Here is a 27272-nt window from a genome sequence, read left to right as displayed (position 1 = left end):
TTCAACTCAACTGCAAGTTTATTAGAAAGGCCATGGACAGAGGAACCCTGAGTAACCAGCTGAGGAGGAAATGAAAAAGAGCCCCCGCCTCTCTCGGCCCGCCCCACAGGCCTCCTGTGAACTCTGTCCTGGAGCAGACTCCCAACACAAGTCAGTCCAAAAGTGCTTTCTGGATCCCTCCTCCTGGGGCTGCCCAATCTCCTTGCAGGAACCCACTGGCGGAGCCGGTGTAGATGCTGGTGCCTGAGCTGGGGGCCACGGGGTCCTGGTCCTCTCTTCTAGCAGAAGGAGGTTTAGACCGACCCCCCGCAGCAGAACAGAACGGAAAAGGAGCTGACTGCGAATAGAGCAAGTTCTGCTAACAGCCGAGGGCTCTGGAAGGTGGTGCGGGACTGCCCTGGAGGTATGTGCGGGGCTGCACGTGGCCCGTCGTGGGGTGCCCCGGGGTAGGACGCCAAAGCTCTGAGGACTCGCAGCCGCAGAGAGCCCTGGTGTGACTCAGTGCCCCTCCTGGGGCTGCACTGGCTATTTCTGTTCCCAGAAAGGCAAATGGATCTTGTAAAAAATCCATGGCGGTTGATGCCATTTTTTCCTTAAAAAAAGATGAGTTTGTACAGTGAATTGATTTCAACCAGCAGAGCACGAGCTGAGAAGAGTCCGTCCTGGGGAAGGAGAAGGCACTTCTCACACCCTCGGTGGGGGTGATCTGGGCTGGCCGCTTCCTGGGCCCCTCGGGGCTCCGCTCCCTGGGGCCCTGTGACTCAGGCCTGCTCCCTCTGGGAAGTATGCTGCCTCCATCAAGCTAGCACCGCCCTGCGGCCCGGACGCCCTGGCCTCTCACAGGGTGGTGGACGGCAGCTTCCTCACCCGCCGCTGGGCCAGGATCGATGACTCGATGGGCTTCAGCTGAGGGGTGGGCTTGGAGCTGTTGAGGGCAGAGTAGGTAGCCGCCATGGCTCCCTGGGAGAGACGGCGGGAGGTCAGACCACAACGGTGGGAGGGGCAGGCGGGAGCAGGGACATGTGCTCCCCGGCCACTCTCAGTGTTCCACACCCACCCAGTCCCCTGTTAATCCAGCCTTGGTGGTCCTTCACGGTCATTAGTTCTGCCTCCTCCATCAGACCGGAGGCTTCGGAGGTCAGAGCCTGTGTGCCCCCAAGGACCGCTGACACCCTTGCATATTAGACTGGGGCTCCCTGAGGACAGATAGATGTGGCATCTGCAGGCTATGCCACCCAAGTTCTTGCCCATGGAACCCTGGCCTGGGCCTAGCAGCCCAGAGTGGCCGTACCTTCACAAGCTGCAGGTCCTGGTGGGACAGCTGGCTCTGAGGGAGCTTGTCTTTCTGGGTGATCCATGGGTGCTGCAGGACCTGCTTAGCTGTGAGGCGCTGGTGAGGGTCCACATGCAGCATCTTGGACACCAGGTCCTGGGAGCACGGCAAACAAGAGGGTTGGTGGGAGGGGCTGGCAGGGGAGTACACAGCTGTGCCCCACTGATGAGAAATGGGCAAGTGGCCATCTTCCACCATCTCCCACCATCTCCCACCATCTCCCACCATCTCCCACCATCTCCAGCCTGAACCCTTCCAATAGCTCCTGTAATCCATTCTCCACATCTCTCCAAGGCTGCCCAAGCACATGCCCTTCTTTGGGACTTCTTCCTGGAATGTCCTTTCCTTTCTCTTTCACCTTCTAGAAGCCATGCAGGAAGATGGGGAGAACCTAAGATTGAGATCAGGCAGACTCAGGTTCAAAACCTCACTCTTCTGCTGATCAACTGATTATCCTGGGCAAATTACTTCAACGCTCTGAGCCTCAGTTTCCCCTCTGAGAAAGAGGGAGGAGAACAGTATCTACCTGATAAAGTTGATATGAGGTACTATTATTAAGGGCTCAACCCGTTGTCTGGCACAGAGGTTCCCATAACTGCAACCTTGCTAATACGGAGAGCTCAAATGTTCCCTCCTCCGAGAAGGCCTCTCTGCTTGACATGGTCAGTAGCCCTGCTCCATGCCTCCAATGCCTGCACCCCTGGAGGAGGACTTCCTTTCTCTGCTGCCTGGCATCTCTGTTCCTCGTACGCAAGCCTGTATCTCTCCTCGCACCAAGTTCCCACAAGGCAAGGGCTGTGATTATGCAGCCTTCTGCCCCCCGCAGGGCTCAGAACATGGGAAGGGCCGTGAATGATCACCAAGTTGTCCAAACAAGGCAGGAGGGCAGTGCGCCTGGGAATCTTCCACTTGGAGAAATATAGCAACATGGATCTGTGGAACATTCCACTTGCAGAAACGAGGTTGCCATTTACCTATTCATGGACTGCTAAAAAGCCCCGGAATGGGACCCTGCCTCCCCACCCCAAATGAGCTGCGCCTCACAGACTCACCTTGGCTGTCTCTGAAACTGTGTTCCAATTTCCCCCACTCAGGGTGAACTTCCCACTGCCGATCCGGGTCAGGATTTCCTCCGGTGTGTCACTGGGTCCGTTGGCGAATGGCGTGTATCTGGGGAAAAGTCCACCCAGTTTGGGTACAGCCCCTGGCCTCCATCCTGGGGTGAGGGGTGGGGGTGGGGAGCTGTGTTTCTCCCTTCAGACCGGGTACTCTCCAGGGCGGTGTCTTCCCCTTCCATGTGGGGCTCCCAAAGGCAGGGCCACGTCCCCATCTTCGGACCTTCCTGACGCAGGGCTGGAGGAAGGGGCGGGGAGAGGGGACGCTCACCCTGCCAACATGGTGTACAGCAGGACGCCGAGGCTCCAGATATCACAGCCTTCATCGTAGCCCTGGCGTTTGAGCACCTGGCAGGAGGGAACGCAGGGGAGGGTGGTCGGTCGGAGGGGCAGCGGCAAGTGGCCCCCTATGCTTGCGTGCTGCTCCCCAAAGGGTAGGACAAGGATCCCAGCCGTGGGCTGGATCCTCCCTCGGTACCGAAGCCAAGACCATACAGACTGGAATCCTGGACAATGTGGGGCCTCGGTAGAAGGGCCAAGGCCGCCTGCACCGGGCCCCCTTACTCTCGCAGGTGAGGAGGCGGGAACGCTCACCTCGGGTGCCACAAAGTTGGCAGTGTAGCAGGGCGTCATGAGGAGCCCGTTCTCGGCGCGCAGCTGCTTGGCAAAGCCAAAGTCACAGATGCGCAGGCACTCGGGGTTCCCAGACTCGTCCACGTACAGGATGTTGCTGGGCTTGAGGTCCCTATGAACAACCTGGGGGCAGAGGGTCCGGTCAGTCTCAATGTGGGCAGGCTGCTAGCGGCCCAGATCAACTGCCAGGGATGGGGGAGTTAGGAAGACGGGCCCAGAGAGGGACAGGAGGACCCAGAATCTGAAAGGAAGGGAAGGGGCTGAAATGGGGCCCTTAGGGCTGCTGATCCTGCCGACCCGAACTCTGTGTGGATGTCCGCGTGGCAGCCCTGATTTCACCTGTCCACACCAAACTCTACTTATTCCTCCCCTCAAATCCGCTCGTCACACTTTTTCCTAAAGACAGCTCCACCGATGCTTCCCATCGCTTGGGTCAAAATCCTGACTCCTCCTCAATTCTTCTGTTTCCCTTACATTCCTCAATCCAGGCATCAGCAAACTCTGTCTCTGCCACTGAAATCTATCCGGAGCCCAACCACTTTTCAACCCCTCTACTGGCAGCACTGATCCCAACCAGGGACGCTATCCTCCCTCCCCTGTGTGACGGCAACCACCTCCCAACTTCCCTGGTTCTGCCCTGCCTCCTACAGTCTGCTCTAAATACAGCAGCCAGGGCGCCTGGGGGGCTCAGTCGGTTAAGCGTCTGCCTTCTGCTCCTGTCATGATCCCGGAATCCTCCCTGCTCGGTGGGAAGCCTGTTTCTTCCTCTCCCTCTGTAGCTCCCCTTGCTTGTGCACTCACTCTCTCTCTCTTTCTATCAAATAAATAAATAATCTTTTTTTAAAAATAAAAAATAAATAAATACCGCAGCCAGAGTGATCCTGTTAAATGTAAGTCAGATCATGTCACCTGGCTGGAACCCCTCCAAAGCTTCCCCCTTTAAGAGGCAAAGTCCTTCCAAAGACCTGCATGGCCCCACCTGATCTTTCCCCCGCCCCTCACCCACATCTCTTGCACTCTGTTGTCCTCTAGCACTCTCCTCCTTGCTCAGTCAGCGTCAGCCACACCAGCCTCTTTGCACATCCTTCAACATGCCAAGCACACTCCTGCCTCAGGGCCTTTGCACTCACTGTTCCCACTTTTAGGAACATTCATCCCTCAGGCATCTGCCTGGCTCATTCTCTTGTTTCTTTCAGGTCTCAGCTCACATGTTACATTACCAGTGAGGACTTCCCTAGACCATTCCATATAGAAGAGCAAATGCCAACCAGTACTCCTTAGTCTCCTCACCCTGCTTTATTTTTATCCACAGCATTTACCTCCATTTGACATGTTTACTTTGTTTTTCTGAATCCACCCACTAGAACGTAAGTTCCATGAGTGTTTGGGTCACCGCTGTATCTCAACATTTAGAATAGTTCCTAGCTCACAGAAGGTATTCAAGGAGCATCTGTCGAATGCCTGAAAGACACTTACTACTGAGGCCTGAAGCAAATGACTCCTCTGGCTCCCCTCTGCTCCTCTGTAATCTGAGAGGGCTGAGCCACTCCACTTTCCACCCTCCCCCCTTCCTCTGCAGGGTTCTATGTAGAAGCCTCCTCCATTACCTAATTATCGACAACTCTCAGATCACAGACCCTAGCCCAGAACTTTTCTGAGTCCAGAATCATATAGCTGCTTACCAGATAGCAACAACGAATGTTCCACAGACCCTCGAGCCCAACACACCCCAGACGAAACTCGGTCTCAGCCTCTTGCTCCTCCCCCCATGAGCTAAAAGGGTATTGTCAAAAACCTTCAATGGCTCCCTACTACCTGCAAGATAAAGCCCAAAGTCCCCATCCTGGTGTGGGAGGCTCAGATATCCATTCCAGTCTCATCGTCCACCACAACCCCTCAAGTGTCCTGAGCTTAGGCCAAGGGAGGCTCCTTCGACCATAAACAACCCTGTCTGCGGAGCGCCTGCTCCCCTAGCAGCCCCGGCACAGGGCAGATGCTAAGTGAACTCTGCGACGGACAAACAAACCCACCTCGGAAACACGCAGAGATCTTGCAGGTGAGGTCAGCTGACTCCCACAGATCAGGTGGCTTTATGAAATGATCCTTTCATAGTCCCCCCTGACCCCCAAGCCCTCTAGCAGGTGCCTGGGGCAGGTAGGTTGGAGGGTAGACATGGCCCAGGACAGCCCACCTCCACAGAGGGAACAAGGCCAGATGAGGAGAGGGCTAGCCCGGCAGGGCGGTCTGGGCGACACCTGCAAATTGCACCCAAGCTCTTGGGAAGCCCCTTCCTGGGCCGTGCCTGACCAGCTCCTAGGGCTCTGTCCTTCCTAATACAATCATATGGCCCCAAAGACAAGGGCAGACCCTAAAAATGTGGACTCTCTTCCCTGCGGCGGGCCCAGCCAGGCTTCCCGGAGGTCAGGGATGCTCAGCCTGGCTGAGGACACCGACTACCCTGTACGAGTGATCTTCCTGGTTTCCAAAATACTCTCCTGCCCGTGATCTCACGGGGGCTGCGGTTATACCTAGGGCGGAGGGCAGGGCAGGGACTGCTGTTTCTTTCTCCAGAGAAGGAAACCAGGGCTATGAGAAGAGAATGGACTTGCTCACGTAAGTGAGAAAGCAGAAGTGGCACTTGAACCCAGCTCTGACCTTAATTCTACAGTCTTTGTAGTTCAGTGTGACACAGATGACACTTTTGGGAAAGTGGGATATGGAAGTTTTCGATCTCTTTCCTGCCCTCACACGACACAGAGAAACGGCAAAATGCTCCAGGTAATGTGGCTCACCGGTGATTCTGACATCTGTCCCCTGGGTGTGGGACAGGCTCCCACCTCTCCGCACTGAAGAGCGCGACGGGCGGGGCACGCGAGGAGTGAGGCCCGGCTGAGAGGGAGCCAGGCCAACCAGTCTACAGGGGTAGCTGCCACCCAACCTACTCTAGCTGACGGTCCCTGCACAGCCGCTCAGGCCCGGCTTTCAAAAGGAGCCATATTACCCAACTCAACCAAACCCAAAGCAAGGAAACAACCCACAGCCCGCAGGCCAAACAAAATATGTGTGCAGGTTAAATGCAGCCACTGAGTACTGGCTGTGGCCTCGGGCAGAGCTGTGATCTCAGTCAGGCCAGAGGGCGAAGCCCGGCTTTAACAGTTGGTGTGACCCGGCTTTAACAGTCAGTGTGACCTTGGGCATGACACTTAACCTCTCTGGCCCTCAATTTTCTCACCTGGAAAATGGGCTGGCGACAGTGCTGGGGCAGGAAGAAGCATATGAGTTAGGTACCAAGAATATTTAGCACCGGGCTTGGGAAATGGCAGCTGCTGTCACAGTAACCCCAGCACTCCCTGGGCCGAAGCCACCACCGTGCTGGATGTTAAGACACAGTGCGCGCTTGTTAAGAAGCACTTAAAGGGGCGCCTGGGTGGCTCAGCTGGTTAAGCGTCTGCCTTCAGCTCAGGTCATGATCCTGGGGTCCTGGGATCGAGCCCCGCATCGGGCTCCCTGCTCGGCTGGGAGTCTGCTTCTCCCTCACCCCCTGCCTGCTGCTTCCCCTGCTTGTGTGCTCTCTCTCTGTCTCTGTCAAGTAAATAAAATCTTAAAAAAAAAAAAAAGCACTTAAAGATTAAAGGACAAGGACAGGAAAACTAGAGGACTGGGAAGCCAGATTAGTGAGGAGACTTTTACTGACTCCCAGAGCCTCAGTTCCCTCACTTAGAAAATGGGCATAATGAAATATTATTCTCAATGGGGAAAAGCTGGAAGCCTTTCCCTTAAGATCAGGAACTCGACAAGGATGCCCACTCTCGCCACTATTATTCAACATAGTACTAGAAGTCCTTGCAACAGCAATCAGACAACAAAAAGGGATCAAAGGTATTCAAATTGGCAAAGAAGAAGTCAAAATGTCTCTCTTTGCAGATGACATGATACTCTATATGGAAAACCCAAAAGAAGCCACTCCCAAACTATTAGAAGTTATAGAGCAATTCAGTATATACACGAATAATGAGACTGAAGAAAGAGAAATTAGGGAATCCATCCCATTTACAATAGCACCAAAAACCATACGTTACCTTGGAATTAACTTAACCAGAGACGTAAAGGACCTAACCTATATTCACTATAAATCACTCTTGAAAGACATTGAGGAAGACATAAAAAGATGGAAAGGAAAGCCATGCTCATGGATTGGAAGAATTAACATAGTTAAAATGTCCATGCTACCCAGAGCAATCTACACTTTCAATGCTATCCCGATCAAAATACCGAGGACATTTTTCAAAGAACTGGAACAAATAGTCCTTAAATTTGTATGGAACCGGAAAAGACCCCGAATCTCCAAGGAACTGTTGAAAAGGAAAAACAAAGCTGGGGGCATCACAATGCACTGGGAGTGTCTGGCCGAATGCAAGGCTATCATTTAGGGAGGTACCGCCAGAGTTCAGGCTGCAGGCACGGGGGAGAAGCAACCTTTTTCATGACACATCCCCAAAGGCAAGAGAAACAAAAGATAAAATGAATTTATGGGACTTCATCAAGATTAAAAGTTTCTGCACAGCCAAGGAAACAGTCAGAAAAACTAAGAGGCAGCCCACGGAATGGGAGAATATATTTGCAAATGACACTACAGATAAAGGACTGGTATCCAAGATCTACAAAGAACTTCTCAAACTCAATACACGAGAAACAAATAAACAAATCAAAAAATGGGCAGAAGATATGAACAGACACTTTTCCAATGAAGACATACAAATGGCTAACAGACACATGAAAAAATGTTCAAAATCATTAGCCATCAAGGAAATTCAAATCAAAACCACACTGAGATACCACCTTACGCCAGTTAGAATGGCAAAAATAGACAAGGCAAGAAACAACAATTGTTGGAGAGGATGTGGAGAAAGGGGATCCCTCCTACATTGTTGGTGGGAATGCAAGTTGGTACAGCCACTCTGGAAAACAGTGTGGAGGTCCCTTAAAAAGTTAAAAATTGAGCTACCCTATGATCCAGCCATTGCACTACTGGGTGTTTACCCCAAAGATACAGACGTAGTGAAGAGAAGGGCCATATGCACCCCAATGTTCATAGCAGCAATGTCCACAATAGCTAAATCGTGGAAGGAGCCGAGATGCCCTTCAACAGATGACTGGATTAAGAAGTTGTGGTCCATATATACAATGGAATATTACTCAGCTATCAGAAAGAACGAGTTCTCAACATTTGCTACAACATGGACGGCACTGGAGGAGATAATGCTAAGTGAAATAAGTCAAGCAGAGAAAGACAACTATCATATGATTTCTCTCATCTATGGAACATAAGAACTAGGATGATCGGTAGGGGAAGAGAGGGATAAAGAAAGGGGGGGTAATCAGAAGGGGGAATGAAACATGAGAGACTATGGCCTATGAGAAACAAACTGAGGACTTCAGAGGGGAGGGGGGGTGGGGGAATGGGATAGACCGGTGATGGGTAGTAAGGAGGGCACATGGGGAGGGGGGGTGGGGGAATGGGATAGACCGGTGATGGGTAGTAAGGAGGGCACGTATTGCATGGTGCACTGGGTGTTATACACAACTAATGAATCATCAAGCCTTACATCGGAAACCGGGGATGTACTGTATGGTGACTAACATAATATAATAAAAAAATCATTAAAAAAAAAAAAAAGAAAATGGGCATAATGACAGTACCCACTTCCAGTTGTCTGTCGGAACAACTGAGTTGATACGTAAAGTGCTTAGAACTCTGGCCTGTGCGAACTGCTGTGTCACACCAGCTTCCGTTAGCAGCTACACCTGTGTCCTCCCCATCACTGGAGGGTGTGCATTCAGGCACCTGGGACCAGCCACAAAAAAAAAAAAAAAAAAAAAAAAAAAAAAGTGAAGTTCTATGTAAATCATCTGGTTAAACAGAGAAGCCAAAGTGTGACTCTACTGGCTTGTCTCAAACAGGCCGTCCCGGGCATAGCGGGGCCCTTCTGGAGACAACACGAGGGAAGCTAGGCTCAAAAGGGCTCCATGTGTTCAACAAAGAACTCTGGCAAAATAAGATGAAAAAGGCAGACAACCCAATTTTTAAAAATAAACATAGGACCTGAACAGGCAGTGCATGAGAGAGGCTGTCCAAAATGGCAATAAACACACGAAGAGGGGCTCAACTGCACCGGTCACCAGGGAAATGCAGATGAACTCTGCTTTGAGAAAGCCCTCGCCGTCTCCGGGTGCGGCTGGGATTAGGGCCACGCAGGAGCCCAAGCGCCGGCGAGGACCGAACTCCCGCACGTGCTGGAGGGGCTGTAAGCAGGCAGAACAGCTCTGGAGAACTGTCTGGCATCACCTACTGAAGACGCACACACACACACACACACACACACACACTGCAACCCGGAGGGTCCGCTGCTAGGTGTGCGCACGGTGTCACAACGCACACGCGTGGTCACCAGAAGACAAGTGCTAGAATGTCACGGCGGCATTATTTACTTATAGTCAAAACCTGATAACCACCCAGTGTCCATTAACAGCAGAAGGGAGCGCGAAAGCACTGTCTGATCATACAGCAGAAGTTACACCACGGTGACGACGAGGGCGCTACGGCCGCACGACGCGGAGGAATCGCAGGCAGCGCACGGCGCGGCGGGAGCCAGATACGACCAAGCATGTGTATGCAGAATTCGAAGACGGGCAAAATGAAGAGAAGCTGCTTTTTAGCACTTAGCTTAGAACGGTTATCCTTGGGAAGGCGGCAGGGACTGGCAGAGATATGACGGAATTGTGGGAAACTGGAGAAGCTCTGCCTCTTGACTTGGGTGCTGGTTAGGGGGGCGTATTCACTTCTGAACGTTTACTGACTTGTACATGAGGAATCGTGTTTATGCCATACTTCAATTTCTACTGAAGAGAACATTAAAACAAACAAAGTCCCAGGGGACCCTGCTGCTCTCCTTCCCATCCCTCTCAGGAGATTCCCAGCTTCTAGACCACAGACACTGCCAACTCATAATCAACTCAAAGAATCTCCCTCCAAATACCTCAAGGAGGGTTTCCCATTTCCTCATCATCTCCGCTGGTATTTGGAAAGGGCCAGAAACTTTAGAGACCCACAGACTCGCAGCGCTGGGAAAGAGAGAACTTTCTCCCGTAACACCCCCACCACGTGGTTGTCTGTCCTTGGGGTTTATACTATATCCCTAGTGGAAGAGGCAGCTCTCACTTTACAAAGCCCTTCCTTGTTTTGAGTTTGACCCATGAGAAACTCACTGCTTTGGCTCTGTCTTCTAAACCTTCTTGGAGGTAACTTTAACTAATACTCACTTGAGAACAAAACAGGAAAAGGAAACATTATCTGACCTGACATATTTAAATATTAGTCCATTTGCACTGGCCAATTCAAAAGCCAAAGCCACTTCAAACATGACCATTAAAACAGTACATGTGGTAACCGAATTGAAGCTCTGATTTTTTTTTACAAAAGAATCCCCCCTAATAAATTAGAATCAGACATTGCCATTTTTGCCATCCTAATGAAATGATTGATTCAGGCAAAGATCCTGAGAGGATGAAACCATTGCATGAAAGGTTGGTGAGGGTCTTCACAATACGCTGTCAGGCTCACCCACTGCCTGCCACCCATTCACCCATCCCCAGACTGTTACCACCGGAGGGCACCAATGACTAATGGGGGCAAAGTGACACTTTGCTTGGGTATGTGATGCCATAGGAAGTACACTGCACCTCCCACGAAGTGTTTTTTAACTCCTTGCTTTCGAAAAGAAGTTGAAGCAGAATATAATTAAGATTTTAGAAATACAGGCAATAGAGAAACGATTAAAATTATGCCATAGGGCACCTGGGTGGTTCAGTCGTTAAGCACCTGCCTTCAGCTCAGGTCATGATCCCAGGGTCCTGGGATCGAGCCCTCATCAGGCTCCTTGCTCAGTGGGGAGTCTGCTTCTCCCTCTGCCCCTCCCCGCTCTCATGCTCTCTCTCTCTCAAAAATAAATAAAATCTTAAAAAAATATATTTTTAAAAAGCGATGCCATAAGGAAGCAAACAGACACATTCAGAACGTGGGACATTCCACAGAACTGATCTCTTCAACCAGTCAGTGGCATAAAAAAGGAAGGTTTTACTACGGAGGTTATGCGGATGTACACATTTAAGAAAACTCATCAGGTTATACACTTAAGATCTACTCCATGCAAATTTTATCTCTGTTTTTGAAAAGAGACTTAAGGGATTTAGCAAGTGAAGGAAAGGTGTAAATCTCGCAGAGATTGTGATTCCAATATAATAATGGCAAAAGATTTTTTGAAAGGACAATAGGGAAATGTATCTATTGACTGGGTACCACGTGAACACAAGTAATTGTTAATTTTGAGAGTTTATGAAAGAAAATGTCTTTTTTAGAGTTAGATATACAACTGAGATTATGTGAGGTCTGAGATATGCTTTAACATATTTTAATTATAGGTATTTATGGGTCAAGTGTCATAACTTCCTTTCAAATGCACCTGTAAAAATATATATTTATATGCAGAGATAAGGATATAGAGGTAGAGACAAACACAGAAACAGATAAAGAAAATATGGCAGACTGTTAAGATCTGGTGAATCTAGAAGGGAAATGGTTTTCACTGTAAGATTCTTTTAACTTTTCTGTAGATTTGAATGTTTTCCTCAATAAAAGGTTGGGAGAAATACTTCAGCAACAGAAAAAGAAAGAAAGAGAGGGAAGGAAGAAGAAGGAAGGGAAGAAAGAAGGGAGGAAAGGGAAGAAAAGAGAGAGAGGGACGGAGAGACGGAAGAAGGGAGACAAAAATCCCAACACTTCTTTCATCTGGGTGATGGGTATCTGGAGGTTCATTATACTCTTCTCATAGTTTGTATATATTTAAAATTTTTGATAGTAAAAAGTTAATTAAAAAAAAAAAGGCACAGCAATGATCTGGCCCTACTCCTCCCGATGCAGCATCTTCCACGGGGCTGCCGTGGCCCGTGGCGCCCTCCCAGAGCGGCGAGGTGGCAGCTCCCGCTGTCCCGAGTTGGTAGATGAGGAGACGGCTCAGAGGTGAGGGGCCTTCCCCACCGTACAGACAGGACTTAGACACAGCCGATCATCGGATTCCAGAACCTGCATTAACTCCCACGCTGTCTGACTGGAAGCACCCCAAAACATTATCTTGTCCAGAGAGAAACTCATGCTAACTCTGCTTTTAGCTTCTATACACACCACAGGCAATCTACCTCCAGTGCACGCAGTGACAAAGGCCAAGTCGTACGGTTTGGACGAACACCTCTTCTCTAGCACCTGCTATCTTTCCAGCAGCATTTCCTCCTACATCCACTTCCTCTGTCCTAGCAGCGGAACCCACAACCAGATTCGACTCCCTGCTGACCCTGCTGCTTCCTAACTCACAAACCCACACCCTATCTGCAGCTCCTCAAGCACATTCCTCAGACATTCTGGCTCTATTCTTCCCTGGCTGTGTGACCTGGGCAAGTGACCTCACATCTCTGAGCCTTGGTCTTCTTACCTGTAAAGTGGGGCCAATAACAGCACGAACCTCACAGGGTTGTTGTGAAAATCAACCGAGATAATTTAAGGAAAGAACTTAGCGTGGTGCCTGGCACACAGTAAGTACAGTGTAAACATTCCTTTTCACCATCTGGCCTCACATCTCCCTCCTTCCCTTCCTAAGATCCATCTACTTACCCACCCACCATCCCTCGTCTCCCCTCTGGCTGGCTGCCTGAAGCCTGCCACTGCCTGGGCCAGCCCACGGCTCACGCACTCTGCTGATGGTCAGACTCCCGGCAGCCCGCCATCCCCGCGGGGTGCCCCCTACCCCAGACTTACCCCCTGGGAGTGCAGGTACTCCACGGTTTTGCTGATGGTGTGCAGGACAAAGCTGGCCTCCCGCTCTGAGAAGAATTTCTGCCGCAAGATCTTGTCTAGCAGCTCTCCACCCCGCATCAGCTCCGTCACCAGATACACATGTTTGCCATCATCGTACACCTGCCAGAGACCTCACCATCAGGGCCCTCCCCTCCACGCCAGGCCCGGGCCTCCTGGTTACCCGTTCACCGGGAAACAAGGACACGAGCCTCAGACACGTGTTCTGCTCTGTGCTCAGTGGCCCTCAGGGCCTTCACTTCTCTGGGCCCCTGTCCTCCCTAGACAGGAGGATATCAGCACTGGTCCCCCAGGGGGCAGGCAAGCGGTCAGACTATGCCTGAGTCTGAAGTGGGGGCCTTGGGGTGCAGCCAGATGGGAAGCACAAAGATCCTTGCCTCCCACGAGCAGAGGAAAATCAGAAGTCAAAGGAATGGCAGTCCTGAGACAAATCCCCGAGCTGAGTGCCCCAGCCCTCATCCCAGTCTCAAGGACCCCCCACTCACATCTTTCAGAGTGATGATGTTGGGGTGCTGCCCATACCGCAGAAGAATCTCAATCTCTTCTGAGGGATCCCGCTTGCTCTTGTCGATGACCTGAGGAAAGGGGGTACATTCTTCAGAGCCCCTCCCTGCCACGGAGCCCACCCTGCAGGGCTTGGGGGTGCCGGCTACATGCCTTTCACCCACCCATAGAGCCTAAGGCACCCACCCTCCCCCACCAAAGGGCAAGGACTACATTGGCCTCCCCCCAGCCCAGCGGCCTTGGTCGAGACATGGTCAAGAGGCCCACCTTGACAGCATACTCCATATTGGTGGCCTTATGGACACAGCGCTTGCACACGGAGTAGGAGCCCACACCAATCGTCTCCTTTACAACGTAGCCATCGCTAAAAACCAGGTTTTTCCCATGGAGTTGCTGTAAGAGACAACAGGTGGGGCTGACCCTCCGCTCTAGAACGCGGGGGTCGTCCCCTAGCACCCAAGGCCTTGGCTCAGTGGACGTGGCACCAGGCAAGAGCCAGAGGCCTGGGGCAGAATCTTGGTCCTGTAACCTCGAGCAAGAATCTGCCCCCCGGGCCTCAGTTTTCTATTCTATGTGGGCACACGCAGTGGCTCCGGGCTGTGGTCAGACGCGGCGATGGGGGCAGGCAACAGCCGCCACACACACATCAAGGGGTCTGTGGCCCCAAGAAAGCTGGGCAGGCCTGAGGAACGTAGGAGCCCTGAGCTGGGTCCTGGCTCTGCCACTTCCTGTGAGCATGGGTGAGTTGCCTCCCCCTGCTGGGGTGTCACAGCCCACCTCATGAGGGGTCTTAAGGTTCTGAGCCATTAACAACAGCAAATGCTTCTATGGCACTCAGTGTGTGGCAGGCACGAGTCTCGGCACTTTTCAGCAGTGACCGCGTGACAGCCCTGGTTCACACCTGTTGTCCTTGTATCCAGTCTGGTTTAACACTTGTCCTGGACAAAGATGTCCCAGATGTCTAATAAATTACACAGTCACCTTAACTTTACACACACAACCACCTACGGAGACAGCTTCTATCATCACCCCCATTTACAGCTGAGGAAACGGAGGCCCTGGGAAGGTAAATGTCTCACTCAAAGTCCCTTACCTTGGAAGCTCTGGACCCAGGAAATGAGCTCCAGAGTCTACACTCATGCCTCTCAATTCTGAATTTCCCATGGAGCTGCAAAAGTGCACTCATGGGGGACATATGTGAGGAAACGAGAGCCCTCTGCCCCATCCCCATCAGGGACCTGCCAGTCACCCCGGGCACCCCTTGCATTTACTTATCTAGGTTCTACAACGTCCCTGGCTCTGCGCTGGGAAATTTCTACCCATGTTGCCATCCAAGCCGAGAAACTGGCCCAGGGAGGTTGGGAGGTCCAACGGACTATACCGTGACAGTCGGGGTTTGAACGCCAGAGCCTGTGTTCTCAGCCATTCTGCCTTGGTGGCTTCCAGGTAGAAAAGACTAGAGCTGTCTCCTGCCCCCTCACCTGAACCACTGAGTGCAGTGGTGCCTGTGTGGCCCGAGGCTTGCCATCGTCCTCCAGCAGGCCAGTGGCCACGAAGCTGAAACCACGGAACAGCTGATGGGCGCCAGCGCTGGGGGGGATGCCTGGGGAGTCTGCAGGGGCGGGAGGAGGATGTGACCCTGAGAAGGTGCCCTTGACCTCGAGGAAGCCCAGCAGAAGGAGACCATGGGGCTTCCAGGCCTGCCTCGGCAGCAGGCTCTGGAGGGGGCTTGGGCAGGCCCCTCACGTCAGGCCTCAGTTAGCCCATCTGTTCACGTGTGTTTAGACCAGCCCAGCCTTGACATACAAGAAACATAAAACACCCCCCACACTGGGCGTCTGGCCCAAGCCAGGACACCCCATCCTTCTCTGGAGGCCTCCGTCCTCAGGTCTGCCCCTTCGAGTCCATCTTACGCGCAGCAGCAGGAGGGATGGTCCCAACCACAAACCTACCCGCTGCCTGAACGCTTCAAGTGCCCTCCGAAGAAAGCCCAACTCCACAGCCTGGCAACTGAGGTCCTTGTGATCTTAGCTTCCTCTGCCCCACTCCACAGCTCAGCCTCACCGGACTCCCGAGCTCCTTAAAGGAGCCCCCGAGCCCCCGCACATGCTGTTCCCTGTAACCGGGTACTCCACGGCTCGTCTGTCCTTGGAGGCTCAGCTGTCACGCTCCCCTCTGAGAAACTGCCTGAGGCTGCTCCCCCAGCTCCACACCCCTAGGAAGCTGCGCTCATCACACTGCCCAATAGTTTTCACGTCTCTCCCCCAACTACGGTGTGAGCCGTCTGAAGGCAGAGCCAGCCCCGTGGCTGGTCACCGGCACGCAGCAGGAACCTGGTACGTCCAGGTCAGTAAGTGAATCAGGATGGGACAAACTGTTGGAGAAGTGCTAAGCTCCCTGTCATCAGAGGTGTGCAACCCACAGTGAGAGCTAAAACCCACCCATCTGGGAATCCTTCCAGAACTAACACTATCCCCCAAAATCTGGCCAAAATATTGGGATTTATCAAACTCCCTCCCAAAAGCCCCCTCCTTGGCTTCTCGCAGTAACCCCAAGAACAGAGTGGGTCTGTGGCTGAGCCCATGTTCTAGATGAGTACACTGAGGTCCAGTGATCAGAGCAGCCAAAGGCGATTCCCACACTTGCCCCTGACCTGTGGGCGCTGTCACCTCTGTTCTGTCAGACTGTCTCCACCTCATGTTTTTGCTGGGTCGGATTCTTTAGCCCTGACGTGAATGTGAGCCTGATGTGTTCGGTCTTCCCAGTGGGCTGGAAGATGCCCCGGGCAGGGGGCCTGACTTTTCTATTGTGGCCTTAACCACCCACTCCCCCACCCCCTCACCCAGATACAAAGAGGCCCATAGAGCCCTGGAGTGGGAGAGTCAGGCTGAATGAGATGGGGACAAAGAGTCAGAGACCTACCCTCCGGTCTGCCCACACACCTGGGCCCGCCCGAGTCCCTGACCACCCCTACATCCCAAGGGGCCCCCGACTTCCTGCTTCCCTCCTGTACCAGCCCAAGCCAAGCCAGACCACAGACGTACCCTTGGGTGTGCGGGATGTGAACTCAGCGTCAAAGTAGAAGGTGTCATCAGGCTGAGCCACGGCCGGCTTGAAGGGTGGCTTGATCTCACGACGGTATAGCTTCTGCAAGGTGGGGTGGGCACTCCAGTCACCATGGCACCCCCAGCAGCCCACCAGGAGCCTCAGGCAGGAGAAGGAAAGTGGCCCGGAGCATAGGCTATGCAGACAGGGGCATAACTGCTGGCCCTTGGGAGGCCAGCCTCTCCTCCAAGGCCGTGCCATCACCCACTCCGTATCTGGGGCCCTTGTTGGTAGAAGCCCCCTCCCACCACAGATGACGCCCTGACTGGGGATCTGGGGTGGACAGACACACTCACATTCCAGTCAATGGTAGAGTAGAAGGCATGCCGCTTGATTTCCTCTGCCCCATCAGGGCCGGAGCCTGAAAGAGCCCAGATGAGGGGTCTGCCCCTGCACAGTCCAAGCCCCCAGACACCCACCCTGTCTGCTGTGTGACCTCACTGTGGTCTGGGACCAGTGGCTGCAGTAGTCTACTGGGGCATGGGGGACGATGGGCTCCTCTGCCCCAAATCCACCCACCCATCACCCCAAAGGCCTACTGCCCACTCAGCATTTTCCACTTTCTGGAAACCCTTATGATCAAGCTCCAATGTACTAATGGAAGAAGAAAGGCCCAGAGAGGTCAGGGAACTTGTCCAAGGCCGCACACAACAGAAACTGGCCTTGTTCTGAGACTGCAGAGGCCCCCACCTCCCTCCCAGCCCAGGCCTCCTCTCTATTGCTCTTATCCCATGTCGTTGTCAGCCACCAGGCAGACTCTCACTCATTCAACCCCAAGGACCCGGACTGGACCTTACAAAGCTGTTCATGGTCCAGAGGAACCCAGGAGCCAAAGAGCCAAGGAGCCAAGACATACTACCATCTACTACACACCAGGCATGTTCGTGCAACTTCATTTAGTCAACACGGTTCGAGAGCATCCTCCACGGAGATGAGGACCCGGGGCTCCGGGAGGTGAAGTCAACTGCCTCGGGTCACTTAGTTTATAAATGGCACTCATTCAACAAATATTTACGGAGGGACCACAACTGTGTGCAGGGCAGTGGGGACCTGACACAGGGCCAGGATTGGGACCTGAGCCTTTTGACTCTTGAGCTCATGCTCTTTCTCTTGTGCCAGCAGCCTTGGCGAAAGAGCTGTGTGGGGCCCTCTGTCCTTGTCCCCAGGGGGAGTGGGGATGACTCAGTTCCTGCCTTCCCCCTACACACAGGTCACCCCCCCCAACACCACACATGGAGCCAGAAAGCAGGGTGGCCCGCGGCATTGTCTGCCCACACAAAGGACAACGGCCCCTTTCAGCCCCAGATGTGGCTCTGTGGCCTAGTCTGCAGCTGTACCCCGCTCCCCTCCCGAGCTGGGGCTGCTTACCGAGCCGGTTGGCAGGATTCCGCTTGAACAGGGCCCGCAGGAGGCTCTGGGCTTCCGTGCTCAGAAACTGGGGCATGCCTAGCTTCGCCCTAAAATAGCCCCCAGATCTCATCAGGCCTGAGCCCGCCCCAGAGGCCCTGTCTCTCCAACCCGCTCTGTCCAGGTCGAATTTCCAGCTCGATCCAGACAAACCATCCACTAACCCACCTCCCAGAGACTTCAGGGATACCCGCCCAAGCCCTGGCAAGCATAATGCTTAACCCAGAGGAGGGTCTCATCAATGGGGAAGTCTGGGGCAGGAACAGGGTGTTATGCTGGCCCCCAAGCTGGGGCCAGCATCGGGGGAGACCCTGAAGTGTCAGGGCATGGCTGGTGCTTACTTCAGAATCAGTGTCATGGTCTCCTTCCGGTCCTTTCCCTGGAAGGGCAGGGAGCCCGTCAGCATCTCAAACTGCAAAGGACAAGGGTCTCTGAGACTCTGGTCTCTGTCTCCCCGTCCCTCACCTCCTCCCACCCAGGCCACTCAGCTCCATTCCCAGGGTTCTTGCTGGACTGGGGCAGGTCCAGCCGGATCAAGAATTGGGACTCTTTTTCCTTTACACCAAAAGCAGTACTAGGGGGCTGAGGCTGAGAAGAGGCCCAGTCCCGGGCTGGGGGCAGCCCACGCGGGGCCAAGCCTGGAATCCTCCCAAGGAAGGTGGAGGGTGAGGCAGCTTGGCCGGGAGAAGACAGGAGGAAGTCTTGGAGACTATCAACTCCCTCACTGCACAGATGGGAAAACCGAGGCCCAAAGCATGGGCTGAATGCTTTACCCCCGTCTGGGCACTCACCATCAACACCCCATAGGACCACCAGTCTGCACTATGGGTGTGGCCCTGGCGGTTGACGACCTCGGGGGCCATGTACTCCACTGTCCCGCAGAAGGAATAGGCTTTTTTCTCATGGTCAATGGCCTCCTTGCTTAGGCCAAAGTCTGCGGCAACGAGGGCAAGAGGACACATCTTTAGGAACCCCCCTGCCTTCCCTGCTGCCAACCCCTGGACAAACAGCCCCACGGCACACCCACCCCCCTGCCCACAGGCCTGAAGGCATCACCCCCCAAGACGCTCGGGAGGAGGCTAAGGCCCCGAGAGGTTAGGTGACTTGCTCAAGGTCACCTAGTGGGGAGCTAGGGTTCAGACCCAGGCCATCCCAAGTCTAGGGCCTGGGCTTTTGACCACTTCCAAGTGCCTGGCACAGCCTCTCAAGAAGAACAGATTTCCTGGCACTCAGCCCAGGCCTATCAAGAGCCCATCCTGTCCTCCCCGGGGACTCGAGCGGGGGGCAGGGGCCCTCTACTCACCAGTGAGTTTGATGTGGCCCTCCTCATCCAGAAGGATGCTGTAATGGAGAGATGGGAGTCGGGGCCCTTCAGCTGTGGCCCCTTGGGTTCTGGTGACACCATGGGGGCTGGGGGGGGGTTGGGCCTGGCCCAGAGAAGGTGACCCACCCAGATCCATCTGATGAGGGGCAGGTGGAGCAGGCTGGTGCCGCCAAGCAGATGTGTCGCCTGCCTTCTTTGCTAATCCTTGGAACAACTGGCTGAGGCAGGTACTATTATGGCCCTGTTTTAACAACGGGGAAGCTAAAGCTCGGGGAAGTTCGTAACTCCACGCGGTCACAGAGCTAACAGGTGGTGGAGACAAGATTTGACTTCAGGCCTGTCTAACTCTAAAGCCAGATCTCTTTCCAGCCCAGCGCCTGGCCCCCTGGGCTCCCCCAAGTTACCATCTGAGGATATTTAGATATTAAGGAAAATTCTAGAGAGGACCACATCGAGGAACGACCTTTAGTGATGGCATCTCAGACATCACACTGGATTAGCAAAAAACGTAGGCAGTCGTCTACACAGAGGAGCTTCGGCCTCATTAATGGCAGCACTGGGATCTGGCAGCCCCCCGGGGTGGGTCTGCGTCCGCCACCGTCCCACTCCACCCCTCTATTCATGGGGCCGCAGAGAGAGGGAGACTTTGTTGGGGAGAGTCACGCCCCCCCGACGGGAGAGACCCGGGGCCTGTCTCTCACTCCCGAGGGAGGCTGGCGTGGAGCTCGGGCTTCACTCACTTTTCAGGCTTGAGGTCTCTGTAGATGATACCGAGGCTGTGCAGGTGGTCCAGGCCCAAGGCCAGCTCAGCCAGGTAGAACTTCACGTCCTCCTCTGTGAACATCACCTGCACCAGGCGGGGGCGGAGTCAGCGGGAGCGGGGGGCACCCGGCCGTCAGCAGCTTCCTGGGCCTGACGGCTCACCTTGGGGAGGACCCTTAGACACCCCGTGCCATAGGCTCTTCTCTTTACAGAGGGGGTTGAGTGTGAAAGGACTAACACACAAGTCACTCATTGTGGCACCGTCTGGAAAGAGCGAAAGGGCTGGAAGAGTCCGGGGACTGAGGAGAAGACTGGAACGAGCGCCCGGTCCCGTGCAGGACGGAGAGCTCTGTGCAAGGAGAGTCTCTGTGCTCTGATACGCATCGATCTCTAAGATACACTGTCTTGAGCAAGGCAAGATACAGAACGGTATAGACAGGGTAGTACTTTTTCTGTAAGAAAGTGGGGGTTGGAATTCAGAACGTGTATCAGAATGGTTTGTTACTAAAGAAACATGGGGTGCTTAAACAAGAATCAATAAAAATGTTTACCTATGGGGGGTAGAGGGACAGGGGTGGGAGGAAGACTTCTCAATGATATTTTTCTTTTCAATCATGTAAACATATTACCTATTCAAACATTAAAATAACATTTAAAAAATCTTTTTAAAGTTTGTTTCTCTTCTGAAGTTTGACTTGTATTGATGGTCCCATTTTTATAACTGGCTCAAAATCTTTTATGTCAGTTAAAAGCTTTTTGGTTAGGGTCACCTGGGTGGCTCAGTCAGTTGGGTGTCTGCCTTCGGCTCGGGTTGTGATCTCGGGGTCCTGGGATCGAGCCTCGCATCGGGCTCCCTGCTCAGCGGGGAGTCTGCTTCTCCCTCTCCCTCTGCCCCCCCACTCATGCTTGCTCTCTCTCTCTCTCAAATAAATAAAAAATCCTTTTGGTTAACACATGGGACATAATGTTAAAATATCTAGATTTCTGGGAGGATTTGGGTTTCTTCCAACCTCACAGCCCTGCCTGGGGCAGCCTTGGAAGAACAGAGGTGGAGAAATGAAAGACTCCTTAGCTCCTGTCAGTCGGGGTGGCGTGAGACCCAGGGCCTCCTCCTCCTTACCCAGCCTGGAAAAACTCTGAGGCGTGGCCAGAGTCTACGCTCTGTCCCAGGGCCGGTTCCTAGGTCAGGGTCTGCTAGGCAGGCCTGGGTGGCGGTCCAGGTCCAAGCCACACTGGTCACGCTCTTCACAGAGCTCTGGGATGAGAGGCCTTGCTGTCCCTCCAGCTCCATCCCAGGGCCCATGGCAGTGGGGTGTCAGCTCACCTCTTTAGAGAGCCGTGTGAAGAGGTCCCCGCCACGCAGGAAGTCCAGAATAAGATAGAGCTTTCCCTCAGTCTGGAAGGCTGGGGAGAGGAGAAAAGGCGGTGGTAGAGCCAGCTGGACCCTGGGCCCTGCCCCCCTACCCTAAGCTCCCTTGGCCTGCTGGGGGTTGGGGCAACATGTGGGCAAGGCAGCCGCCCAGAGGCAGGGCAGAGGCCGGCAGGTAGGGTGGGAACTCGAGCAGGGGCTGTGGTCTCACCATAGTGCAGCTTCACCACAAACGGGTGGTTCACATCAGCTAGGATGTCTCTCTCCATCTTGGTCCGAACGCGGTCACGCACTGACCGGAAGAGAAAGGCAGTCAGGGAGAATCTAGCCCCCCAAACAGTCATCCCCAAGCCCTGGCTTAGAGGGGCTCTCTTCCACATGTTCCTCACACCTCACGGCAGTGCCCAGGGCTGGGCCCTAGGTGCCCTGCCCGAACCTCGAGCCCCATCTCCTGCTGTGCCCCATCAAAGGCCGTTCAATCCAGCCCATCTGAGCAACCTGTTCTGTCCTCTGTGTGCCCTTTGCCCCGAGGCTCCCCCTGGGATGCTTTTACCAGCCCCCTCCCCACCTGGCACAAAAAAATCCCTAATGCTGGTCTGGGGGATGGACAGCATAGTCACCTGGGAGATTCCTTTCCTTGGGCCTAAATTCAGACTCATGGGTCTAAGCAGGCACCCTCACATACCTCTTTTTTTTTTTTTTTTTTTTTAAAGACTAAAAGTAACTGGGCATTCGGATCACCAGCAGGTTCTTCTTTGACTCAGCTCAGGCCTCACCTCCTCCAGGGAGTCTTCCTTAAACTGCCAGGCCGAATTAGGGCCCTCTCTCCTACAGTGTTCCTGCTTGCCCCTTCAGAGTACTTTTTACTCTCTAATTTTTTCATTTCCCTCACCAGATGTGGCATGGACCATGCTAGAGTTGGACTATTCCAGCCACCGTTTCCCAAATATACCTTACATTTTTACGCTTTTGCTCAGGCAAACAGCTTCTCCTTCCTGGGGTACCCTTCCTCTACTATTTTTAGTCTGGAGAAGTCCTAACTCATCCTTTAAGGCACAGCTCAAGTGGCCCCTCCTTCTGTGAGCCTACCCTCTGTGAGGCTGCAACCCACCGTCCCCAGGCTCCCCGCTCACAGCCCCAACCGCCCCACACTGCAGCCTTGGCTCGGCCACTCCTGCCCTGACCTGGGAGACCCTCACAGCAGTGCCCAAGTCCTCCATCCTCCCCTCCATGGCTCCCGTCATCCCTCCTGGGGAATGACTTCTACCCCTGCCAAAGCTACAGCACCCCAGAAACAAACTTTCACAGGCCACAGGACCCCTAAAGTCTGCAAGGCCAACACTTCTGATCCCCCCCACCTCACCCCAGCCAGGGCCCACTCCCCCTGGTCAGTGGCTACACCGGTTCCCAGACTGCTCATGGGTCACTGCCCAGCCCAAAGTCCACTACCGACCCCTGTCATGCCCTGTGTGAGCCTGGGAATTCTAGACCTGGCCTTGGGCTCCCTTCTGAACCTCCCTGCTATCCATCTCTGTGGCCTTACCTCAACTCCCCCTCTTCTACCCTCCCTGGCTGCCTCCCTGGACGCCCTGCCTCTTCCCTCACACCTTTCTCCACCCTGAGAGGTCTCCCACAGACTCTCCAAGCATCGTGAAGCAACTCTGCCCAACTAACCTCAGTATCAGGCGTGTGAAGGCCCCTGTCACACACACACTGCTTTCACCCTTTGCCTTCCTTCCAGACACTCCCCTTCAGCTATGGTCATTGGTGCTTGGCTTAGGGGGAGGAGGGAAGGACAAGGTTAATCCCCAGAAGTCTTTTCTTCGGAATGGACCCTGTCTTCGCCATGAGGTCGGGGAGGGGAAGGGGGGCTGAGGACAGGCCTGTTTCTTTACCCTCAGACCACGTGCTCCTGGAAACAGCTATCTCCTCCATCAGACCGACCACTCTGGAGAGCCGGGCTGGCTCCCTCAATCCTTTGCCCAGCCTCGGCTCTGCACGGGGAGGCGACCCTTGCTCACCTTTCAGCGTTGCCTTCTTGAGAACCTTCATGGCGTACAGGTGCCCGCTATCAGGTCGGGTGACCTTCCGCACCAGGAAGACCTGAGAAGGCAACAGGGAAAAAGCAGAGGAGAAGCTGGGGAGGGGGCAGAGTCCGTTAGCTCCCATCCTCCAGGTCCCAGGCTGACCTCTAACTTCCCTGATCCCCGGGTTGACCTTTTGTCCTCCCTGGGTACCAAGGTGACCTCCTGCTCTCCCCTCAGACCCATCTACCCTTGCCCTCTGATTCTGAACCCCAACGTGACCCCTCACCCCCGCCTCTGACACGACCAATGCTGCCCTCCCCGTTGTGGGCTCACGACTCACTTTGCCAAAGGATCCCTGGCCCAGAACCTTGAGCAGCTCAAACTGGGATGGGTCGGCCTTCTCAGAGCCAGCCTTGACGTGGTGCGTGATGGAGATCTCCTTGAGGATGCCCTCATCCTGATGGAGGGACAGAGCTGATGAGCATGGTGGGTCCCATCCGGGCCAGCAGGGGACATGGTCCCCATCCAAGCCCACTCCCCCGGAGACAAGGCCCTGCTGGCCACACCAGACAGCTATACTAATGGGGCCGGCCTCCTGGTTCATCAACACCAAAAGGGCCTCAAGGGCCAGTGAGGGTCAAACGACCAAGGTGCCGAGTCAGGTGAGGCACGGCTCCTACTGCTCCTGTTGCTCTGGCCCCGGTGAGGCCCAAAGGGACCCCCAGGCACGGCCCGGGTCCTGCCTGTGCGACTCCCCTCCCCCAGCTGCAAAGGTTTTGGTTTTGCCACAATAGGAAGTAGAGTTTGTTCTCATACCGGGGAGGCAGAGCCAGGCTTTTGTTCCTGGTCAGAGTGGATGATAGGCTACTTCTGACCAGAAGGACAGGGCTCAGATGCACAGGGACCCAAGAGTCACCAGAGACTACCCCCACCAACCCAGTAAGTGTCAGTCGGTGGACAGGAGCTAAGGCCAGAGACTCCATGATCCACCCTTTGAAACTTCCTTCATAGGAGTCTACTAAAAACCCCTTTGCCAGATCCTAGCTGTACCGGGACCCTTCTGCCCTCCCTCCAATCTGCCGCTATTGCCCTGGAGCCCTGAAGCGCCTCCTCACTTCCCCAGGAAGCAAGTCTGGGCAGGGTCCAGTCGTCCAGCAGGGCCAGGCCGGGGCCAGGAGAGCCGAAAGCCAACTGAGGCCAAACTCGCTGCCCAGGCACCTGCTCCAAGGGCCACAGCCAGGCCAGGACCAGACATCTGGGCACACTCACCGAGTCCCGCCTGGGGCCAGAGCCAGGGCCAGGGGCAGGCAGAGAGGTCTGGCTGGTCCTGGGCCGCTGCTTCCTGGGTAGCCAGGGGAGCAGGGCCCAGAGCCGCAGGCGGGGCGGCTTGGGATCCTGCTCCATTCGCCCGGCAGGGCCGAGGCACCATGGCAGGAGCAGGCAGCGTCCGGGGCTGCCTCGGAGGTGGCCGGGCCCAAGGCGGATGTGCAGGGTGAGGGCGGGGGCTGGGCCCAGCTCAGGGCCACCAATCACTTGGGGCCTGTGGTTTCCCAGCTCCAGGCCTACAATCTTACCACGTTCCCTTCCTCTCTTCCCCCCCTCCCCATTGCCTGAGGGCTGCCCTCTGGCCCTTTCCCCCATCATCCTCCCCGTGGGTCTGCAAAGGGAAAGCCGGATGCCAACACAGCTGCTGAGGGGTAGACAGGTACCCAACGCACAAAGACAGGCATCTAACGTGTAGAGGCAGATAGAGAGGGACACCCAATAGGCAGAGGCAGGCATCCACAGGGAAGACAGATGAAGGTGGGCATTTATCAGGCAGAGGTGGGAGGGCACACGGGCCCAGCAGGCAGGGATGGATAGGGACACATACCCAGCAAGGGGAGGTAGGAAGAGCACACACCCAACAAGCAGAGACAGATGGGGACACGGACGCAACAAAGCAGAGGCAGGAGGCAACCCATACCTAACAGGCAGAGGGGCACGGGGCATATATCCAACAGGCAGAGACAGAAGGGGACATGAACTCAACAGGCAGAGACAGATGGGGACCCAACAGGCAGAAACAGATGGGGGCTGCATCCAACAGGTGGAGACAGATGGGGACACGTACTCAACAGGCAGAGACAGAAGGGGATACAACCCAACAGGCACCCAGCATGTGACATGTACCCAACAGGTGAACACAGGCACTCATCAGGTGGAGACAGAGACAGGAACCGACAAGACAGGCAGGTGGCCACAGAAAGACAAAGCTGGTCAGCGAGACCCACGGGGACGGACAGAGACGCAGACCTGACACACAGAAAGCCAGAGCCAGGACTCAGGGGCAGAGCTCCGGGTTCTTGCTGGTCTGCTACGGGGGGGAAGGGGGGCACTGGGGGAAGAGCTGAGGGGACATCACCTGCAAACACCCCGCATCTGGGGGAGCAGCCCACTATTTGTGGCAGACACACCTCTGAGGTTTCATCCCTGCCAGGGCCTGCAGAGGGCCCAGGACCAAGACAGTGGGCTGAGAGGAACATCTGAATGCAATCTGATGGCTTTGACTCAGATCCAAATTTCCCGAATCTGTTATCCCCATTGCAGATACAGGAAACCGAGGCCCAGAGGCCAGTGACTCACCCGGGCTGAGAATGGACAGCGGTGGAGCCGCCTTACTCTCAAACCCTTCCCTAGTTACCCTAGCTTGGGGTCAGCAGGCCTCGAGTGCCAGGAAAGGGGGAGCAGGTAAGTCACCCAAAGCCATGCCCTGCACATCCAAGCCCACCCCCTCTCTCAATACTGTGGTCAGTTCAGGGACTTCCCAATCTAGGTCTAGGACCTGACAGCCACAGCCCCATCTTCAGGGGACCTTGAACGGCCACAAAAGCTGCAGGCTCTGCAGGCCCCTGAGTGTAACCCTGGGCAGGACAGGAGAAAGCCTGGCTCAGAGAGGGGCTGAGGCGAGCCAAGGCACACAGCAACCCCTGCCCACCCCGCCCTGAGGTTTGAGCCTCCGTGCCTGCCTCTGAGAACACTCCCTGGGGACAGAAGCAGTCACCCGGAAACCCCAGGGGACAGAGCCACTCCCAAGCGCATTCTTTGCCCAGGGCCATGGTGACAGATACAGCTGGAGGCAGACCAACCCTCTGCTCACCTTTCTGGGACAGGGGAGTGAGTCTCTCTCACCCCTGGGGAAATCTGCCGGGGTCTGCATGGTGGGGCTCAAGCCAGTGGCCAAAGGGCCCCGTTACTCCTCTACTTCTGCTTTTTCAGCCTTCCCGGCCCAGAAGGCAGGGTCCCTGACCCCCTCCTTCTCACTTCCCCCTCTGCAGGGAGGAGGGACAGAAGATGGGTCAGGCTCCCCTGCTGAGGACACAGTAGACCCCAAGCCCATCACTCCAGGGGGGCCCAGGGATAGAGCCCTCTTCATCTCCTCTGATCCTAAGGAGAGGAGACTAGAACACAAACAAAAGTCACAAGATAACGAGGTAGTGACACAATGGGCGTCCCAGCACCTGCAAACATCCCTTTGAGAGAATGTGGGGCAGAAGTCAGCAAGGTCGAGGTCTCTGAGTGCCCCAGGCCACGGTGCAGAAGACCCTTCCCCGGCAGTGACCTTCCTATGGCCGGGCCCACCCAAAATGGCAACCGCAGAGCAGGCACCGCCAGGCCAGGGCCCTGGGATGGACAAGAGGGCTACAGGGCCTAGCAAGGACCTCACAGAAGTCCGAGAGAAGGAGAAGGTAGCGGTGGGGCAGGGGCTGACCAGGCCCAGCCCCCTTCCAC

The 27272-nt window shown here is 54.7% G+C and overlaps 1 protein-coding gene across 5 annotated transcripts; it reads right to left on the bottom strand.

Annotated features, from left to right (window-relative positions):
• RPS6KA1 (ribosomal protein S6 kinase A1) lies at window positions 1-27223 on the bottom strand. 5 transcript variants are annotated; one of them, XM_040619065.1, is made up of 21 exons: window positions 26641-27223; window positions 23842-23958; window positions 23496-23611; window positions 21686-21766; window positions 21430-21509; window positions 20084-20190; window positions 19323-19360; window positions 18811-18953; window positions 18361-18431; window positions 17981-18069; window positions 16909-16973; window positions 16552-16654; window positions 14989-15119; window positions 13775-13900; window positions 13489-13578; window positions 12947-13105; window positions 3043-3204; window positions 2720-2796; window positions 2386-2503; window positions 1292-1429; window positions 1-960 (listed from the first exon to the last, which is right to left on the bottom strand). In XM_040619065.1, exons 2-21 carry the CDS (start codon window positions 23955-23957, stop codon window positions 838-840), a joined length of 2133 nt encoding a protein of 710 aa, XP_040474999.1. In that variant the 5' UTR covers window position 23958; window positions 26641-27223; the 3' UTR covers window positions 1-837. The 5 variants fall into 5 exon arrangements, with proteins under 5 accessions (XP_040474999.1, XP_040474997.1, XP_040474998.1 ...); XM_040619063.1 differs by having other exon boundaries at window positions 23496-23577; window positions 26641-27221; XM_040619064.1 differs by lacking the exon at window positions 26641-27223 and adding an exon at window positions 24771-24991.
• Between the last annotated feature and the right edge of the window lie 49 nt (window positions 27224-27272).

Source organism: Ursus maritimus, unplaced genomic scaffold (assembly GCF_017311325.1).
Source record: "Ursus maritimus isolate PB19 unplaced genomic scaffold, ASM1731132v1 scaffold_32, whole genome shotgun sequence".
NCBI classification, from domain to species: Eukaryota; Metazoa; Chordata; class Mammalia; order Carnivora; family Ursidae; genus Ursus; species Ursus maritimus.
This window is presented reverse-complemented; position numbering and strand designations above follow the sequence as displayed.

Coding starts and splice junctions, on each gene's coding strand:
- RPS6KA1 (XM_040619061.1), bottom strand. CDS start 24,905: ATGGAGCAGGATCCCAAGCCGCCCCGCCTGCGGCTCTGGGCCCTGCTC. Junction 19,361..20,083: donor AGAGACCTCAAGCCTGAAAA/GTGAGTGAAGCC, acceptor TCTCCATTACAG/CATCCTTCTGGATGAGGAGG. Junction 18,070..18,360: donor ACCATGACACTGATTCTGAA/GTAAGCACCAGC, acceptor GGGCTATTTTAG/GGCGAAGCTAGGCATGCCCC.